Source organism: Dermacentor variabilis, chromosome 9 (genome assembly GCF_050947875.1).
Source record: "Dermacentor variabilis isolate Ectoservices chromosome 9, ASM5094787v1, whole genome shotgun sequence".
Lineage (NCBI taxonomy): Eukaryota > Metazoa > Arthropoda > Arachnida > Ixodida > Ixodidae > Dermacentor > Dermacentor variabilis.
The window spans coordinates 42,177,807-42,199,622 of record NC_134576.1 but is presented as its reverse complement, the minus strand read 5'-3'; the positions used below and the strand labels follow the sequence as shown (position 1 = coordinate 42,199,622).

The 21,816-nt window shown below is 42.5% G+C and overlaps 1 protein-coding gene and 1 non-coding gene across 5 annotated transcripts; one reads left to right on the top strand and one right to left on the bottom strand.

The window, feature by feature from the left end:
- Positions 1 to 1,963: 1,963 nt before the first annotated feature.
- On the bottom strand, positions 1,964 to 19,191 carry LOC142592641 (uncharacterized). 4 transcript variants are annotated; one of them, XM_075704200.1, is made up of 3 exons: positions 14,468 to 15,215; positions 8,339 to 8,445; positions 1,964 to 3,201 (listed from the first exon to the last, which is right to left on the bottom strand). In XM_075704200.1, exons 1-3 carry the CDS (start codon positions 14,473 to 14,475, stop codon positions 2,699 to 2,701), a joined length of 618 nt encoding a protein of 205 aa, XP_075560315.1. In that variant the 5' UTR covers positions 14,476 to 15,215; the 3' UTR covers positions 1,964 to 2,698. The 4 variants fall into 4 exon arrangements, 1 of the variants encoding a protein (XP_075560315.1); XR_012830755.1 differs by lacking the exon at positions 1,964 to 3,201 and adding an exon at positions 10,905 to 10,991 and having other exon boundaries at positions 6,851 to 8,445; positions 14,319 to 15,215; XR_012830756.1 differs by lacking the exon at positions 1,964 to 3,201 and adding an exon at positions 10,905 to 10,991 and having other exon boundaries at positions 6,851 to 8,445.
- Positions 19,192 to 19,247: 56 nt separating this feature from the next.
- Positions 19,248 to 19,320, top strand: TRNAA-AGC (transfer RNA alanine (anticodon AGC)). Its single transcript has one exon. It is a non-coding gene; the product is annotated as a tRNA-Ala (tRNA).
- Positions 19,321 to 21,816: the final 2,496 nt, after the last annotated feature.

Below are 21,816 nucleotides of genomic sequence, written 5' to 3'. Positions count from 1 at the left end.
TAACTTCTCTAATTATCAACTAATATCCATCTTCAGAAATCTTTGTTTTTATTTCCAACAAACTTTGCTGAACTCCTCCAGACAAAAAGCTGCAACATAGAGCTTGAATGTGCCTGAAGGCCCTCACATGGCAGCAGTAAGTCTCCTATCGGCAAACATACAACATATGAAACACTCATCTATTAGGATATACAATTACAGCGTAGTAAATTGCAATCTTGGCCACATTTCTTCAATGGATGTGAGAAAACCAGTCTGACATACGTAATTTCTTTTACCAAGTACTGCAATATCATAAGCATCACAAACTTGCTTTTGTAAAAACAAATCTACCGAGCTGGTGCTTTCTGCACGAAGGCTTTTACTTCTGAAATTAGAGAAAAAAATTTAGTACTGGGCTTATTGCTGCATTGCTCTAAAGCATTCTACTTCATAAATCATCAATTTCTTTGCAAGTTCAATCATTTTGATGATATTCGTGCAAATCTGTGTCGTTAATAGTATCTTCACACCTGCAATATAGCATAGAATTTGTTAATGTTACCAAACATTTCTTATGCACTCAATTTTTTAGAATAGGTGTCTTATGGAAAGCTGTTATAGCCATTCATACTTATTCTGTACATTAACACTAACATTTTTATTATTGATCGTTCTGCCAAATACATCTAAGCCGACAACACCAGCTTGTTTTTCTCTGGTCACACGATACCGACTTGAATAGGGTAGTCAAAAACAAATATATGGCAGCATTCACATACGGACACTCAATAATGGTCTAAAAGCAAACGAGGAAAAAACAAAGGCTGCTTTATTTCACATGCTCAGTAAAGCTGTAGAACATCTGGTTGTTGAGAGTGAAGGAGGACATGTAGAATTGCCACAGTCTTTCCGGTCTTTATGGAATTTATTTCTCAATAAACAATCTCCTGGGATAACCACTTAGACTACTTTGCACAGAAGCTATTTAACACAACAGGTTGTATGCGCTGCCATTGCACGTCCTTTCACGTGCCCATAAATTCTTTGCTCTATACCACCATTTTCCTCCATATTGACTTAAGTGACTCCAACTGACTTAAATGTCAGCCGCTCCTCAGTTATAGGCTATGCATAACAATGAATTTTCAAGAAAACAAGAAAAATGTGGCTCGCTAACTGCGCTGGCTCAACTTATTGGAAATGTCACTCATTATCCCACCCGAAATCCAGAGCCCTGGAAAGTTGATGGATGCTGAATGAAATATGGCAAATAGATGCTGTAAGTTTACATTGCCAACATAAGCTGAATGCTGTCTTTTTTTCAAACAAAGTATTGTTCATGTGGATACTGTTTCCCACAAGGAGATACATGCTTTCTTTCTATGAAAACCCCCGCTGTAAATCTTTTATTTAACATCATGTAATAAAAAAATTTGACAGCACCGGCTTTTGTACAAAGATCTTACTAGATTTTGTTAAATTTTGTTACTACACTGTACAGCTGCTTCTTGTAATGTCATTCATTCCTTCACAGCTTGTGATATTAATGTGAATGCACTTGGCTAATCTGAAGTTACGTGTATGTCAACGTTAAAAATGATGCATTTTTCTGTAACAGTTTCTGCAACATTCTATCCCACTACATTTCATCAATGAATGATGTACCTTGACTACTGCTATGAGCGTTTATATATATATATATATATATATATATATATATATATATATATATATATATATATATATATATATATATATATATATATATATATATAAAGCATTTCTACTGACAGTTACACCATCACTGCAATGCCTTAATTGTGCTTACATTAGCAGTTTGCATAGAGCCAATTCACATGGATGATAATGCTGTAGCCTGCTGTACGCCACCAGGGACACACTGCAAGGCATTCATCAAAAAAATTTTTTTTTCTCGTGCTCCTGATATCATGTAACAATGCTGAATAAACAAAATTGAAAATGAATCCACAACTTCTATGTGTTTTATTTACTGCATATCAAAGAAAGGAAGTAACTGCTGACAGCGTAACTGTGGTCAGCAGTGGAAAGATGGGGTTAGGGGGAACATGGACAGGGAGAGAAGTTAAAGGATGTTTACTAATATTGCTCATGACCGCAAGCGTGTCAATACATTGTAACAGCATGTGAGCAGCAGCAAGAACAGGGACAATATACGTGATCGCACAAAGCACACTCTAGGCATGTGAAGATATGTCGTCTGCTGCATTGTTCACATCTTACGTATGCATACCCTATATACCAGTTATCTGTTCTTCAGTCCTGTTTAGAAAACGCCAGCATGAAGCAGAACACGTGGACGTTTCACCTGCGATGCGTTTTCCATTTTTGTTCAATATGTGCTAAGGAACTAAGATATTAACAACGGGGAGTATCAGCATGGTATCACCAAAGTGCATATCACTGATGCGACCTCAAAGAAAACGAAGGGAGGGCGTGTGCATTCCTGAAAGAAAAAGCATAGCACATGATCCTCTCGCTGGCTAGTGTTTCGTGCACATGCACTGACATACCCTGCAGTCAACGCTTGTCGAATATTATTAAAAGCCTGCAAGGCTTAAATACATGTGTCACATAACCCTAAACAGCCTGACTGAGTGTGCCGCAGAAAGCACTCTTTTCAATTTGTCGTTCAGGCGATCAGGCTGCAACCAACTGACTAAATGGCGTTGCCTGCTCAAGTTTTCTGTGCGTGATCACACATGTGCTTTATCAGCATACTCTCGTTCACACATGTGAAGAAGCAAATCTTGCATGAAAGTGACCTGGACCGCGCATGGGTTGCACGATGGTAAGACAAGGACTGGCTCTGCGCCGTTGTGAATGGGCAGATGTCACATTTGAACGGCTTTTCACCTGTGTGCATACGCAGGTGACGATTGTACGTTCCCACTTGAGTGAAAGCTGCACAGCAGACGCTGCATTTGAAGGGCTTCTCTCCGCTGTGCTTCCGTAGGTGAACGTTCAGCACACTTATGTAATGCGCAACATGTGGGCAGTGGGGGCACTGGTACACTCCTCTCTTCGAAGGTTTGTCCTTTCCATCAGCAACATTTCGGTCACTCACAGGTAAGCTTGGCTTGAATTGGATGGTTCCGTTACCGTTCGTTCCTGCCTCGCTGTCATCCTCCGAACTTGAATGAACAGGCGCTTTGCCATGGTTCAGTCCACTATTTGTTTCTGAAACAGCGGTGTTTTATAATGAGAAATGCACCCCACACCGTGGCCACACAAAAACCAATCCAAGGTTTAGCATCACAACTTCTTAAACAAAGACAAAGCAAAGGACAGATTTGCGCCGGCATTCCATGGCTTTTCAGAAAAACAGTGAATGCCCTTATCTGTTGTTTGGTTTTGTACTTGTTCAAGAGGTTGCACTGTCATACCTTGAACCTTGCCCTAGAACCAACTAGCTCAATCTTTGAAAATACAAAAACGGAATCGCAAAAGTATTGCTCCCACTTTGCTGGCCCTTAATGCATGTTACTACATTATGGCTCAGTGTCCCCCTTTAGACGGGGTTGGCTTCATCAATGCAAATATAAGGGGCCAATGGTGCAGAACCTATAGCTCAGCATGGCCATTGACACCTGCAGTTTTTCTATCACTCTGAGCTTTTGTAACTTATTTTAATTACTCATTGTTGACTTTAAGCAATTAAGAGTAACCGAACAAGAGATGTCTGCGGCTGGAGCTATAACGGTTCAACAAAGGGACTTGTATTTGTTGGAACAACACATTTTGCTCGACAATGACAATGAAAATGCATTCGTAAAAGCAATGCCTATTCCTAGGCACAGTAAACGTGAACATTTATCATCATTGCACTGGATGAAGTAATGCACCCTGTAAACAATGGCAATTTTCTCAATATACACACAGCTTTATTTGTGCAATATAAGACAACAACATCATATATATTATCACTTTTTTTCACAGTTGATCAGAGGCATGCAAGAATTAAACACTTGTGTTGATCGCACCAACACAATGACAAAGGGGAAAAAAGACATCGGTGATTATTAAGATGCTGCAGTAGCAGTTGCAGCCTTATAATTTATAAAGAATAACAACTTACACATATATAAAACGTTCAAAAAAATCTGCTAACGTTTAAATTCACAAGTACTTAGGTGTGAGCTCACAATATTTCTGAATGAGGAACAACAGCTTGGCATAACGTATTGGCAAAAAGTGCTCTGTATGAGCACTATCAAACATTTATAATTTGTAATCTGCACTTCATTGTGACTTGCACTAATTACACCTTGGTATTTGACAAACAAACATTTGCTTTGGTAAAATTAGCAACATGCAGCAAGAACATAGCCAAAATACAGGGATGCTCTGAAAACTATGTGACCAATTTAAGAAGCTATTAAGACTTCAAAAGTAGTGCAATAAAACGAATGACTGAACATGAAGTGGGAACTGCATTATAACAGCGCAATAACATGAGCAGAATAAATCATCACCATACATCTGCTAGGGTAAACAATTTTTTTAGAACATATTGCCTACATATTTTGGTGTTTATCTAAAGCAAATTATTTTCTTTTTCTATGACCACATTTTTCTAATAGCTCACCTTTTATGGGGGGTCCTACAAGTTAACTCATTTACTACAGTCAAATGCATCCAACCCAGAAATACCTTGACTAATCCGTTATTTATTACAAGCACATATTCGCTAGACATCTGATAAAGGCGAGAAACAGCTACACTGTCATATCTGTGTCCATTATGCTGTATAAAATTTGACTGTAGAGTTTCTTTTTTTCTTTCTTTTTTCTTTCTTTTTTTCACTGCATGACCTTCACAACTAGACTTTTTCATCCTTGTTTGCTAACACACGCTACCATTTTTCCATCTCTTGTCATAAAGGAGAACTTATCATTCTACAGCTCATCGTCCAGTTGTTACTCGAGTCACAAGTTTCTTTGTTATCCTTCAGGTTGGCCCTATAGGTTGGTACTCATATAAATACACTCATTCTATGCCCTCTTTCCCAAGGATATCGGTAAGCTGCCACGCATCATCTGAATTTGTCTGCTGTGACCTCCATTTATTCATCCGCAGGTCTTCTACTCATGATCTGGACCCCTCATGACTACTGGGCCTTCCTTGTTGCTTCAAGAGGCTGATTACGAATCGTAAATGCCTGTTCCCCTGTCAGGCTATTAATAAAGAATGCTTGGCATGTGCAAATATTCAAAACTTTCACATAAGAAATCGAATAGTGACCTATTTGCTACGGTTTTCAGATGGAATAGTGACTATTTGTGAATGCAAATATGTTTAAAATACTTTTCTAATATTTCAAGATGACAACTGCACCAAATTAAACTCCAAATTAAATAAAATTACGGTAAAATTTCACCCTCGCAGGCACAGTATAGACATAAAACATGAGAAACTGTGTAGTGGAGCAGACTACGTCGCTTAGGTAGCCATACTCTGCATGCAATACAGCGACCATTCACTCTCTCTCCAGAGTCCTGCACACGTGAAGCAACCAGTTCTGCATGCTCCATTTGTGCTTTTATTCAACGCTTCATAGCATACCATATAATGACAGAAACTTGCCCAGTTTAAAAATACTAGGACGTGAACATGTTTTATATGAATTGTGATACTGACTGTTCATTATTCAAAAACTATTCGATTTCACTTTTGGCACTATTCGATTCGTATTCAATTTGGTCTGAAAAATCACTATTCACATATTTCTAAAAGATGCTAAACTCTATAGCTAGCGAATGTCGATGGTTCTATTGGTTCACACACTACACAGTTGTATTATAATGCAACCTGCAAATCCATATATTTATGACTGCAATAGAAAGTACAGTGGAACCTTTTTAAACAAAGTTGTATCTAACAAGCAAATACCTTCTTGTCAAACAATTCAAAATGAGACAAAGGATGGCGAACAACCTGGGATGAAGACAAGCACTATCAACTTAGAATGAATTCCCAGGACGGCAACGGTTTCGAGATACACGCTGTCAAACTTGCACAAAATTGCGCTGTTGCTTCATTTACTTCTCTAGGAAAATGCTGTTTTATGCACTGAAGCACAAAGCTAATTGTAATGCCAATGCATTTTGTTGGACACTTTCTGAAAATTCATTCTAATTTGATACGCCCTGCATAACTCGCTAGCTAAACTTAGCAAATTGAAATAAGTGCTGTAAAGTAATTAAAAAGTTCATCATAATTATGTGATTTATTCAATTAATCCTTTTGATAGATGGGCTGCTTTATTAAGTAACTTACATTAAGGGTCAAACTTGTGCTTTCTGCCACAAGCAACTTTTAAATATTTGGTGCAACTAAAATAACATCCTGTATTTTAGAATACATACCTGCATTTTGATGTGAGATAAGCTTAAAAGCGGATTTTGTACTCGTGACTGCTTTAACTCAAACTTCGGAGCATGATTGTTTTTTTTCTGCATTATCCACTTCACCATCATCATCCATGCTTGGTACCTTGGCTCACCATTAATGCAAATCTCACCATCAGAGAAGCGAGCTGCTGCCAAGATTTCGACTGGTTTTTCCACTTGTCGCTGTCTTGAATTCACGACAAACCAGCCTAACCTATGACTCCAATTAAGTGACTGATGTGGTCCAGGATGTACGCCCTTGTCGCAAAATCTGACGAGACCGATGCAGCAGTGAATGCAGAATGTTGTCTTAATGGAATAATGCAGGTCACTGTGCAGCCCTTCAATTCTCTCTCTCTCTCTCTCTCTCTCTCTCTCTCTCTCTCTCTCTATATATATATATATATATATATATATATATATATATATATATATATATATATATATATATATATATATATATATATAAACCACATGGTAGCATCGGCTGACACTATGGTTTGGGCTGTGCCATGGTGCACACATGCCAAAGTAGTGAGTAGGCGCATGCACACAGAGCATCCTCTTCAAACATGATCTGCTATGCTACACTGGCTAGTCCATTAAGCTGAAGCACTGAGCCATGCTCCCGCGGAGGTATCAGAAAACAGTGTGTATTTCCTTTCTTCTGAATCACTGTATATTCAGTTCGATATATCCCATGCTGCTTCTCCGCTTCCAATGCAAGTGTAACAAATCTGCACGAGCAAGTTTCTTAAAGCTCCCATCTTGGCCTAACTCCCAGCTTGACCATCGTCAAGCACACAGTGGTTACAAAAAGCAGTTACAATGATAGATGCCGCTACTTTCACAGGTGCGCTCTATGACATTAAAGTCCCTCCATGACAAGAGAGTGGTTTACAGCCAGACGGGGGCTTAAAGTGATTAGCAGTACTCAAACAAGGAATGTTGTTGAAGCCATCAATTCGAGAAGAGGTCTTGTTTTTGTTTGAGCAATACCTCTTGTCAAAACGTTGGCTTCAGCGACAGTTGTTATTCTACCACTGTTAAATCACTTAAAAGTCCCTCCATGAAGTTTTCTGCCAGCCTGCTGTTGGAGGCGCGTCAATCAAGGGGTTTTATGTGAGACAACTCTAACCGCTGTGTTGGTCAACACTCCCCCGGAATTAAGAGGGGCGGTATTCTCGAGTAATACCTTTAGAAAATAGTTTCCCCTTCATGAGAAAAGGCAACTCTGTGCCAAAATAGCGAGCTTGGCACAGCACCAGAAATGCTGACAGCTATATACGCAGACGCGTCCAGTGCAAAATCTCGAGAAAAGGAAACTACGTCCAAAAGTGATTGCCCCAGGTACATCAAAAGTTGTACATAAAGAGCATAAGAAGGAAGCGAATTAATGCACTGTTGTGCAACATAACATATCTTAAATATACAAGGTGCCCAAGCAGTCTGACTGAGTGTGATAGAAAAAGAAGGCGCTCCTTTGATTAGTCATTCAGGCTGCCGCCCCGTGACTGGGTGGCAGCGCCTTCCTCGGTCTTCTTCTCCACATGGGTGCGCATGTGCTTCAGCAACATGCCCTTGTTCACACACGCGGAAAAGCAAATCTCGCATGTAAATGGTTTGCAACGCGCGTGGGTCGCCCGATGGTAAGTTAATGCCTGGCTGTGCGCCGTCGAAAAGGGGCAGACATCACACTTGAATGGCTTTTCACCGGTGTGTGTGCGCACATGACGGTTGTAGGTTCCCGCTTGAGCGAAAGCCGCGGAGCAGAAGCTGCATTTGAAGGGCTTCTCTCCGCTGTGTTTACGCAGGTGAATGTTCAAAGCGCTCAGGTAATGTGAAATGTGTGGGCAGAGTGGACACTGGAACACTCCCCTTTTCGAAGGTTTTCCCTTTCCACCGGCAACATTTTGTTCGCTCACTGGGACGCTTGGCATGAATTGCGGGCTTTGGCTCCCATCTGTTGCCAGCTCGCTGTCGTCCTCCGAACTCGAATGAGCCTTGTCGCAACTCGTTCCACTTTTCGTTTCTGCAATAGCAGTGTTTTATCATGAGAAATGTGTACTACACTGTTTCAGAAAGAGATACAACAGAAGAAGCTTTGCTTTTGAAAACAACTGATTCTGGCTAGGTCCTAAATGTATGCCACTAAATTCTGGACCGATCCTGAAAATTAATGGGGATGAACCTCGATGCCACCAATACTATTAGCAATAATGACAATATTTACTGATGCTCTGTTAAAAAACAGTAGCTTGTAAGGCGAGAGTGGTAGCTGCCTACTAATTAAACTTTTCCAACTTGCTTTTATGCTCTCTTGCAGCCCAGCAGGCGAAGCAAGGCATGCAATGTTTTACCAAACCATACATCAGTTTATCATTAAAAGAATGATCGTTCTTGGTGGAAAGCTGGCATGTGGTACATGCTAGCATGGTAGCACATGCAGAAACTCTAGTATAGGCGATAGCAAGTTATGTTTAATTGGTATTTTAACCTTCGTTATTTGCATGAACTCTGCAAGACGTATATACCTCTCATTTGCAACAAAGTATCCTAGCTGAAACTCAGCACTCGTTTTTGTCCTCCTTCAAGGAGTTGCATTGGAGAACCAATTAGCCCAATCTTTGACTTCAGTAAGTTATGTCTACAATGCCTACTCGGGTGCAGTTAATTACTTAACTGTAAAGAAGCATTACATTGAATTCTAGAGGAGCCAATGACTCAACCGGTCTTGTGAACTTTTCTTACGGTGAAATGGTGAAAAGATAAATGCTTAAAAATCCATGACATCACACGTGCACAACACAATAGCAGAGATTTTGGCACAATGTTCAGAAAACGAATGAGTAGCACTCATTTCTGTGAGTTATACTCAACCTTGTTTCTGCCAAATCAATCAAAACCTAGTTCATAAGAAACACTTTACCAGTCTAATATAAGACTTGTCGATAAAACTTCATAAATAAGACTTCATGCCACTTTGCCGTATGTATAAATTCTAGTGATCTTGTAATAAGCTTTCAAACACACCATAGCAGGGCATAAAATCCACATGCTATCACCATAAATTAAATTGCAAATAAGCCAAAAAGCAATTAGAATGCATCACTGCATTGAAGGTTTGCCTGCATTTGTAGTAGTGGCACAACCCAGGCCATAGAGCATATGTTGAAGACTCCAGCATGCTTACAAACCAACTACACAGCAACTGCATGTCTCACTCTTATGTAAATCATGAGCAGCCAGTCATTTCCTGGCTAGCTTCTTTCTGTCTGTGTTTAAATTTATGTGGATGGTGCAACCAACAATTCAGATTTTCGCATTTCATTTGCTGTTTCTTGTAAACATATATACTCTAGCACATATGTGCTTGGCTTTTACCCACTGAAGTCGTGGGTACAGCACCCATCTTTTTGTTATCCTAATTGTTGCTGTTACGAATTCCTCACTGACAAATAACTTCCAAGACTGTTCTTGAGCTGTCGGTACAACAAAGCCTCTGCCACAAATAGAATATACAAAATATAGCCAAATCTAGCCAACCATAAAAAAAAACCAGAGAGCAAATCACTAGGTGTAATGCAGTGAAACTGAAACAGACAAGTTAGCAGTTCAGTGAATCTTCATTTACTGGTAGCTCAACTACAAAAGCTAGCATAAAAAAGTCATTGTTTGAAAAACACCACCCATAAATTAACTCTTGTACACACTGATACAATGCACAAAATCATCATCTCGAGCAAAGAAATCTCACTGATATAACAAAGCAGGTAATTATATTCATATGCAATCAAGCAAAAATAAATGTCACATTGTCAATTAAATAAGGTGCATTCCGATCTGCACAGGCGAGATGACCATTTTGCACAGTGCAAAACACTGGCCTATAGCGCTGCAATGCAGACCACCTCACAAGCCTGAAAAAAAAAAGGAGAAACAAATAAAATGCTGCACTTAGGAGATTGATGTTAAGCAAGCAATAATAGAACAAAATGTTCACATACAATATATATCAATGTGTCACAGCTGTGAAGAAACAACACATGCTCTATTTGACTACTTGTACTTCGCTGCCCAACGAGACAGCCCATCCTTAGTTTATGAAACTTGACCATGCTAAATCATGGCAAGATTCACCACACACACAAAAAAAGAACTTATTGTATATGTTCCTAGGCCAACCCCCGTGCTTCCAACAGTAATTGTACAATTAAATTGCTTTGCTAGCCATTGGAAGGGCCCAGAAAGCTTTCTGAAGATATTAAAGAAGTCATTTCAAGACACCAGATAACACAAGTAGTTGTGCGTATACCAGCCAAATATTAATCCACATATGTAAATGCAAGACCAAGCACAATCTATGTTAGCCCTATTAAAATGTGCTATGTGCCCAATCCCCACTGCTTCATTTACATATGAAATGGCATATACAAGCCAATTTACATGAACAAGAGCAGCAGTGAGAAAAGCTAAGCAAACATAAAGTACAAAGAACGTCGTCCTTCAAGTAAAGATGGTTGGCCAATCTTCAGTACAATATGCAACAATATTCTTGGCACTCCTTTGAACAGTCACCTGGAAAAGGAAAAATAAAATGCAATGTTATGCTATGTTTATCAGCACTAACTGGCAGAGAAGGATACTACAAAACACTACCAGATCCTAAAAAAACATCAAAATTACAGAAAGAAAAGTATTTTCAGTCAGCCTAAGATGCTTGGAAATACCTAGAATTCTACCTCAGCTAAAGAAAAAAAGTTTCAGTGCTTAATTCACCAACTTGTCTAATCTAACAAATCAATACAATTTTTAAACAGTGCGAAATTTCTGGACATCTTTAAGTGTCAATGAGAGCAAGAGTGCCGCAATATGTGTAATTTGATCCCCAGCCGATATCAAAGCACCCACACGATTTCTTCAAGAGCAAAGCTAATTAATAATTTATTAATGCCTTACAGAACTCGAAGTATTGTTTAATCAGTATAACAAGTAATAATAAGTATACATGTACTGTATATTATTTACTTTTTTCTGCTGTAACTGATACTACTTCCGACTGCTTGTAGCACAAACTACCACCCAGTTTTGTTTTCTGGGCATTGCGTTTTTCCAATTATTGCTGATGAACACACCTTCATATGATATGTGGGCCTATACTGTTTGCCACAATCGAACTAGAGCCCCATTTATTCCTGTTACGAAGTCCTTCCGACAGTTCTTCGAGTCCTTCAATTGTATATTTATACCCTACCTGTGATTTACTCATTGCACTGAAGAAATAAATGAAATTAAATGCAAGTTGATACAACACCTGCAACTGGACAGGCACAGTCAGCATTTCAAATGTTTTCGCCAGGAAAAAAATATTCAGCAATACGGCTTCTCCCTCAAAATATGCACAGCAACCTTCCTAGCAACTTTTGTGTCACTGTGGAGTATATAATCAGATGACAGATGAACCAGCTTTAGAGACAGGTAATACCAACTGTCACAGAACTGCCTCACATTAGGCAAAAACAGCCACTGGCTTCGCACAGAAAAATAATCACGCCTTTAGTGAAAGCTTCCTTTGTGTTTTTACACAACTACTGAATGGTCCAAAAATAGCGGCTCCAGTTGTACATGACTTTTCTGGCTAATTCACTATTTTGTTTGCACTCAAGTTTCGCACCAAGGTGACACTAAGGCAACGCGAGGGTAACTTAGAGCCACAAGTACGTCGAAAGAGAAGGTCACATGCTGGAATTACAAATTATCTTTTTTAGGAATAAAGCACGAGAAATGAGTTCAAAAGAACACATAACAACAGGACGTGTACCAATTGCCAGTTTTATTCCAAGAAACGGGAACCACTTATAACTGCATTCTCACATGATATCACATAACAACAGCAATATTTTTCTTATAAAATCTCCAAGACACACGTGAAAACATTCCGCTTAAGCACAAAGTAACAAAGTGATGATGATCACTTGCTCAGAATTTTGTCTTTATTTTATATTTGTCTCCCTAGATGTCCACTTTGCTACCTTCTAAACAACAGCCTTAAATAACCTTCTGCAATGGTGGAATGTGAAAAAAATACAAGCCCTGCTTTTTTAAAACAGCATCAGATCTCAATATAATCCTTCACCTAGAAATGTAACTTTGATGCAGAAGGTAATGATTCATTATTAAGCTTTTCGGTATTTTATCAGAAGCTGCAAAAAAACAGAAGCACATAAAACATGGACAAGGCATTGAAGTTAGCCAGAGCCCATTGACGAATTTTACCAGGCCAATTAACTTGTTTTATTCCGTCACTAAAAAGCTGCCAAGGCTCCAAAATGCCAACGCTGTCACTGAGCTGACTAAAAAACTCTCTAAATGTGGCAAATTTCCTGCTAAGTTACCAACAATGCCCCGACAGCAGGAGCCGCCAATCGAAAACAATTAAAGCCTTAGCACGCATCAATTACCACCTCAGTATGTGACCTTCCTGAAAAAGATATTCATTTATCTAGGAGAGACTGTGATGCCTTACTGACCTGTGTCAGCCCAACGATTAGCAATGTTTCAAAGATTTTCCTTTCAGTCCCGGCCTTGCTCGTTGTGATGAACTGTTATGTGTTCTCTATTCCTCATTTTCTTTTTAACTTATTCATCTAAAGATGTCCAAGCAGCTCACTCAAGTTCTGTTACACTGATGGCTAACTAGAGTTTGTACAGTGAGAAGTCTCTACAGTGGCACACGTACCTGACAGATTAACACAAGTGGATGCACGCATATTATGTTCACACCACCATGCAAAAGAAAGCAAGCTACCCGTCAGCAAGCAAGACACTAACACAATGTTTAGAACCAAAACTTTCTCATTAGGCATGCTCCAAAAAGTTTTTGTCTTCTTTCATTCCATCAACCACGTGTGAATAATAGCAAGCGTGCAACTGCACTCTCAACAATGATAATGCAAGCATTATTTTGCACTGCTCATGCTGCCAATCAACACACAAGAAAAGTTATTATTGCTTGCCCTGTGTTCTCTAATGCTCACACTTTTTGTGATGTAAGCAATACACACCTCCTCATGGCCATCAGTTGCAATACCAGGCTTCAAATGTTTTCTACTACTAATTATTGACTGGTTCCACCTGTCATTCCACATACAAGTGTCCAATTTAGCATATCAGTAGCCAGAGGCACCACATTATGAATCACTCTACATAGATAAAGTTACATCCACGCAGCTTACAAAAGTGTTACTGCTTCTACTGGGAGGTACTCTCATCATACCCAAGTCAGACGAGCAAATTTAGTGACGCTTCGAGTGAGCCCACTTTGCCACGCTGAGTGTCACTTGAGCGAATAGTGCTAGTCAACAAAACCAAGCATCATTCAGTATTCATGACAATGACGGTCGATAAAGCCATAGGGGATGATATTTTTCTCGGCATTTCGAGTGTTAGAAACGGTTACCCTCTTATTACGACAAAAAATGCTTGTGTATAAGAACCTCTGCGATCAAAAATATAAATAATGTAATTCCATTAACATGTCGATTTGTTCTGTGTCAATACAAGCAAAGTACATATCCAAAATCCACAGGGTCAAAATGGTGGAATCCGTTGAAAATAAATGTCTCAAACTTTTTGGCTTCAATGATGTGACAAAGGCACTCATAACACTTGAAATCACGAGAAAGTGGTCTTAGAGTTAGTGCAGACTCTGCTGTGCTAATTTATTCTGTAATTTATTCTAGAAGCACTGCTATCGAGGCTACGCACTTCAACGCAGCGACGAGAGTTCCTGGAAGGCACTCACTGGCAAGTGCATTCACCCACAAGTGTCACTAAACATCTCCTCCAGACTGCCTGCGCGTGACACTAAACGGCGAAGTGCACTCACTCGAAATGCCAACTCACCCTCGGAAAATTAAGTCATCCGGTTTCGCTCAACCAGTGATATTTCCGAAAGTGACCGTCCGAGAATACATGCCCTGAAGTCTACAAATGGAAAATCGTATCCACTACACACAACGAAACGCCGACGTCAGAAGCGTGGGCTATCTCACCGTGGCATCCAATCTGTCACACAAGCGCACCGGTGCCGTGATCTCTACAACACATACACACACGACAGAAGCAGCACTTCAGTGCACGATCGCCTGATTTCTCGGTCGCCATGCTTGAAGCGAAGTGCGCCAAGACACTCTAAGTTCCCGGTAGCTACGCACGTAGAAGCACGCCTCGTAAACACAAATTTCAGAACTCATCACTGGTTCGTAGCACGAGCTATTGTCGACCGCAATGAAGAACATGTGCCCGAGAAGCAAACGTCGCATGATAGGTGGCAAATTGCAGGGTCTTCAAAGCCGTGCCTGAACAGACGCCAGCAGGGAGGGGATTGCACTCGCGCGCAAACTAGAAACAACAACATGAGTTCCGAAACAGCATTGAAGCAGTACACAGGTGTTTAGATAATACAGATGCAACGAACTAGCGAACATTTACTGTGACACAGACGCAAGCCGATAGCCGTGCGGCAGTATCGTAGATTTGACTTCACACTTAACCGTTGACTTAACGCATGCTTTCATTTCCATCGGTGCTTCAAGTCAATGCCGCTGTATGGCAGCAGCATTCAGAGGCGGCAAATTTGAACGAATAACTTATAACGCGACGATATGTAAGCATTTAAAGCTGTCCTTTGCATGGTAGGGGCCAGAGCAAGTAGAATTATAGTAGGAAATTCTATCGCAGAGCATGATTTGCGGATGTAGAAGAGCACTGCATCATTTGCCACCACGGAGCTTGGCCAAGGAAGCCCTGCGCAGTGGTGCGCAGTTAAAACCCAGAAATGGTCTCTCCTCTTCCTTTGCTGACGCTCCTTCTCTCGGCTCCTCCCGGGCGCCGACGGTGGCGGCACCTCGACCGGATACAGCTAGCAGACGCTCCCAACGTTCGCCCCTTGCACGCAGTGCACTGCGCGCCTGAAGGATTTAGTTTTTGCGTTTATGACAGGAGAGGTTCATAAATGAGTTACTCCAATAACTGCCAGTGTCCACGTTGCACTGCTTCATTGAAGCTCCTTCCACTGCGATCACTTCGGCTGCGGTGTCAACGGTGGAGGCGGTGTGCTCAAGCGATCTAACGGAGTGTTTTTTTTTTCTCGAACGGCGCCTTTTGACCAGCTTCATTTGAACTTCAACGCCGTCAAGAGAAATCGGAACAACATACGCTTTGTATGTGGATATTTACCTTCTACTTTTTTGAAAGACAAGGTGGGGTCTAAGCTCGAACCGATGGTGGTGTACTACTTCATCTGTCAAAGGCACGTTTTCTCGTACTACAAAAAGGCTTGGTAATGCATCGGGCCTTAATTTTTTGATGCCGTAATTCCGAATGATTTGGCTTTCAAATTGGTCTTCGGTGAAGTGATCCTAAGATGAATAAACTGAGATTTAGTATGGTACAAGTTTTTGAGAAATGATACCAAGCACAGAAGAAAAATATACACCCTGACAGTTCACAAATAATTTGGAAAATAACTGTTGATATGTCAGCCCGCCGTGCGCATGGCCATAACAATTTTATCAACGTCGAACGTCATGTCGAACGTTGAAAATGGATGGATGGATGGATGGATGGATGTTATGAGCATCCACCTTGGAACCTTTATGAGCGTCCCCTTTGGGTTGCGCCACCAAGCCCTTGCTATTATAGTGCTTAATATTCTACCTAAGTTAAACAATAAAAGAAGAAAACACTATGAAATCCCACAACCAAATTGTCTGATCCCATATTGCGAACCGTGCTTTTGTGCGTCTCCGTTTTTTGTCGTTTCCCTACTTCTCTTCCACCAATCCTCCAATCGCCTCTTACTAATGCCTACTGCGGACATGTTTACTTTTCCACTGCTCTCTCTGAACCCAAGGGTTTCAAGGAGGCCAGTGGCGCCTCCTTGAAGGTCTGGGTCATTGCGCGTCCCTTCGTTAGAGGTTTCTTTTACGAGATTTATCCGCGTTAAAAATGTTTCAACCAGCGTATACTTGCACAACTTTGAACCCAATATATTTTCGGCTATGTTTAGCAGATGTCTCCATTCTGATTTGTTATGCGCGCAGATATGGCGTACTCAAGATATTGGGAGCGAGCTCCACCATTAGAAAAGTTCGCGCCACCATCGGCGTGACGTGGCATGAGGGATCACGTGGACACAGCGGCCGCGTCGGCTGCTTCGGAAGCGCCGAAGCGAGCTGAAAACGAAAGTTTAAAGTCCCAGCTCCGCTGCGGTTCTGATTAAGTGGTGAGGCTTTACCGCCAATTGAGTGTCTGCTTGACAACATTTGAAAGTACTACAAGAGGTTGGCTGTCTTTGGAGGCATGCAGCATGGTAGGCTACTGTTCGGTGCCGCAGTGCCGGACGTACGCAACGGAGCCTGGTGTCAGCCTTATTCACACGTAGCCGCAGGACAAGGAGCTGCGCGAAACTTAGGAGCGGCAGACAGCCATCGGCTGCAACTCGGCTATGCAGCAAGCACAGGCGCGGGCAAGATTTCTGCTACGGCGCAGGGACTACGCGATTTTCGGTGAGTAGCAGAAAACGCGCACTGAGACGCTTGCCCGCGCCCAGCTAATGTCATGACAATTTGGTCTGTGAACTTGTTGATGCTAAATACTGGCAAGTTCACTGGAACGGAAAGGGAGCGGTAAGACACACATTAAAAGAAGGCATGACATATGGTTATGTTTGTGTCATGAATTAATGCTCTGGATTACGAAAAAGAACTTAAGCAGAGGGAAATCGCACGCTGAGAAGACCGATAAACATACAGTGCGACGCGACTTGTGAAATAATATTGATATGTCCAAGAAATTAGAAGACAGAAAAAGATTGAATCGTCGCGACGGCACATCACATGTCGCCGTAGGCGTCGAAGTCTCTATAACGAAATTATTTTTGAGCAGTTCTGACAGCGTCCATGCAACAATGGTTGCTAGTGTACTGTCAAATTCTTACATGCTGCGGCCTAAAGCTCACGGCACGGTGCAAAAACGCGCTCACAGCGAAAGCAAAACATTGTGCGCGGACAAGCATGCTGACGCGCATGCACTCGGTAGCCGCGAAGCCGTGCGATCGCTGCATTGAGGCTTCATTCTGTTATGACCCATTTGGTTATACAGACAGCCCACTATAAGAACATATTTCACAGTTTACTCAGCGTCTGCCTACCTTTCACGCAAGAAGCCGGTTCGGGAGACGCCATCGCGGCGACTGCGCGCAGTCGCGTTCACTGTACGTATTCGGTAAAGAGATAGCGTCTGATTCTATGCTTTCACTTTGCACAAGATTATTATATCGACAGTAAAAGACTTCCCTCGTTCTGAGAGTACTTAAATACATGTCCAGGAGGGCTACCGCGTGGTGTAATTATTGAGCACCGTAAGCGAAACCCACGAAACCTCTGAGGAGCGCGCCGCCTGATCCCTAGTTCATACTACGCAAGGGAGGCGCTTCCGACAGATGGCGACTCCGTTAGTCCTCGCCTCAAATAGCTGACGTTGACTGTCTGCCAACTTTGGTAACAACCCCACAAATACAATTACGCGCAGCAATGCGCGCTACTAAAAGCTAGACCTGCACCGCGAGTAGCACGAACAGCGGGGGCTCAAACGACGACAACCGTCGTTTTATTCTAGAGTTCGTCACCAGACTCCAACTTAAAAAAAAAAAATACTTCAGATACGCGTCATCTTCACAGCATGCAGCGTGAACAGCATAGCCGAATTAACATATGAAGCGCAACTTTCGTGTCTGAGCCCTGCACCGGTTTCAACTACAGCTAAAGTGCGTCAAGCAATGTGCGTTGCATCAAAATAAAGCCTGCCGAACCAGAAGCGTAGACGGCGAGGCTCAGACAATATGAAGTACGGTTTCCGTGGCAGCGAGTGAACGTTTTCAACTACAACCGTGCCGAACGTTATTTAGTGCGAAGAAAGGCTGCAGACGCTCGCGCTTCTCACCAAATCTTCCGAAAGAATACGAGTAACTTTTGATGAACGGCCACTTCCCTCACAAAGGCGGGGGTCCATCCCGCGCTTTTTCAAAGTTTGCCCGGCCGATCCTGTGCAGTCAAACCTTTCGGCGAGCCGCGTTGCTTCTTCCGGATGGAACGACGAATCTTTTACCCTTGCCTCCTCGGTTGTTACACCCATAAGCACAACACAGGATAGGCATCGCCGCAATACTTAAACGGCGCCAGCGCTAGCGAAACGCCCGCCGCCAGAAACGAACCAAAGCGCGATTTTGGCGCCGACGTCTGCTACGGACCAAAAAAGCGCGCGCTATTCACCACGGCGCCTCGACCAATAATAGGAGGTCGACTCTCCAGAGGCGCCCCTCGCCAACTCCCGCCCCCACGCCGCTCCGGCTGCGCTGCCGCATCTCTCCCTCCCTCTGCCCTCTTTTCATTCCCATTTCCCCCCTGTGCAGCTCGGTTGAGGTGTCCTCTGCAGTTACTGCGCTGCCCTTCATCCCACATTTTCAACCCACTCCCATTATTAAGAATCTCCTCTCGGAGGCGCGGCAGGCGAGAGAGACAGCGGCAAAGTTGAGAGGAAGTCGCTACCTTATGCTCAGTAGGTCGTGGCCGTGCGCTTGGCACTGGTGGTAGGAGGGAGACGATGAGTGGGCAGGAGGAAATATTAAAGCGGCCCTGGTGACGAACGCTCTTGCCGATGGCAACGTGAAACCGCAAAATGCCACGTATTCGTCCACTGAAATCGGAGTCTGTTAAATGCGCAACAATTTAGAAATAATATATTGATAAAAAGAAAGCGGAACATCCTGTCGGGGGTGTAGCTCAGATGGTAGAGCGCTCGCTTAGCATGCGAGAGGTACGGGGATCGATACCCCGCACCTCCACTTTTTTTTTCCTCTCAATATTTTTTTTTTTTTTATTTTCTTGGGGTGTCAACAATTTACAATTGAGTTACATGTGAAAAACTAGGAGGATATCCTCCTAGGTGGGAAGAACGGGTTCAAATTGCAGTATTTTTGCTGCCATGATTAGCCACATATTACACCCACTGAACGTGACTGAAGCATGCTCTTGAAAACAAAATATTCATTTAATCACTCAGTAGCACCTCTGCCTCCCATAGGAGAGACTGAAAATAATTTTATTCTACATGGCTCCTGTCCGGGGCGCCAGCTGCCTAAGGATCTTGTGATAGACGATTGGAAACCGTACCTCGTTAGGTTCACTTTTATTCTTGATGGCAAAGCGTCAAATGGCCCATTGGGCAAAAGAGTCATCGTATGTCATCTGTAGCAAAGAAACGGCAGGTAAATTCCCATTGGCTGCAACGCTACGTCACGAGCACGCCTCGTGACCTAGCGACATATGTCGTAAAAGCCGAGAACGCCTATAAGCACTTCGTATGAGTTGTGAATGTGAAAGCATTAATATTCTGAACAGAGCCTTTATAAAATAAATCTTACACTTTGGCTGATGGAAAACTGCTACACAACTCATTCAATTAAGGGACCGTTTATATGAAATAATGCAAATGTAATGTGCTTTTATGCCAACTTTTTAAAAAGTTTTCCGTAGCCAACATGATCCCTTCTTTGTGACTCAATGCTCCTTGCTCTGTGCACACTCAAGCAGGACAAGAGGCAAGAATAAACAACTCGGTGGGTCATGCACACAGAATGCACTGTGGTCTAGAGGCCCAGAGCTGCAGGCGTATCTAGAGTTTATACGGTTCCCGCAGGGAGCTACGCGTATCCACCATGTGATGCCACCATTCACCACCTCTGCGTACCGAAACCGAAACTGGTTTGTAAAAAGAAGTGTTGAATTAAATTATTTCGGAGGTGCCGACCCTTTCCATTATTTATTTAGAGTTGGGAGTTTTGGTGCCTTCACTTACTGAAAAAATGAAATGACATTTCTTGTCAGTACTTGTTGAAAGGAGGGACGTGTTAAATATATAGGCGATGCAGTGTAACAAGACCATACAGATTGATTGATTTATTGATTGACTGATTGAAAACTTCATTATTCCCACGAGTTGGGGTGACCGCCTCTTACCCTACACTCGGGTAGGTGGGGAGGACAAAGCAGTCCCGGTGCGTTGAGGACGGCGAGTCTTCACGGCCTCAACGGCCAGGCGGATTGCTCGACGATGGTCATCTTCAGCCTCGTTCTGGAGCAAGGCTTCCCAGGCTTCCCTACTGTCAATCTTTTCCTTGGCCCCTGGGAAGCCAGCACACTCCCATATTACATGATCTAGCGCACCTTTCTCCTTACAAATTTTGCAAAGGGCATCGTTATAGTCCCTCGTTTAAGCAGATCCCCTTGTTTTAGTAGATCCAATATTGTGATATATAGTTGTTTCCCTGGAGGCGCCGCCTAATGCGGGCATCCTCCAGAGAGAGAGACCGATGCAGAGGCAGAAAGATTCTTCCGTCTGCTTTGTAATGATCTACGATTACCCTGTACGTGATGATGTTATCTTTGATCCATGGAAGTGGCTGCTCTGGAGTTGCCCGGTGGTAGAGTGCTTGAGCTTGTGAGCGGCTTTATTGTCTGGGACTTCTTCATGGGCCTGAACCCAAATAAATGTTATGTCACTCCTAGGAGGGTTTTTGCACATTTTTTGTAGGGCCTCTTCCCAGATTCTCTCTTTCCTAATATTTCGGACAGCTAATTTGCTATCGCATAATATGACTCCCGCTTTTGTACCCGCACATGCGAGTGCTACTGCAACGTCCTCGGCTGTACAGGCATCCCTCGTGCACGTGGAGCACGCTATCTAAATGCACCCATCGCCATCAACCACTGTCGACACTGCAGCCCTGTCTCTCCCGCAGGCGGCGTCCACATATGCTACTTTATGCACCGGTGTGTTTTTAAGTTTATTTACTAGAGCTTTAGCCTTGTCAACTCTCCTCTCTTTGTCATAGATAGGATGCATATTTTTAGGTAGGGGGGCAATTTGGAAGCATTTACACATGTCCAACGGAATATCCTTCTTGCCAATCGGGCACTCCTTTCGCATGGATTCCTACCCATGCCATGATTTTTCTCAGCATTTTGGACTGGCCCAATCTTTCCAACTGAGACATTCATACTGCAGTGAGCTCAACTAGCGTGTTGTGAACCCCTATTTTGAGAAGGAGGTCTGTTGAGGTCGAGTCTGGGAGCCCTAGGGCTCTCAACGCTCTTCCTAATGATCTCATCTACTTTCTCTTTTTCTCGTTTAAACACAAGATACAATGTGGTCTATGCTTTTCAGCTGGTAATAATGGCAGGGGCCCCAAAGAGAAGGCTAAACCCCATGAGAGCGATTTTATGTGCGACGGCGACGAGCGACGGATCGGGCCGTGGCTTGAACAGATCGCTCGGTTCTG

What these genes read in the sequence shown, in the direction of transcription:
- LOC142592641 (XM_075704200.1), bottom strand. An exon ending in AATTCATGCCAAGCGTCCCA is followed by an intron (nt 3,202 to 8,338) that starts GTGAGCGAACAA and finishes CCGCTGTTTCAG; the next exon opens with AAACAAATAGTGGACTGAAC.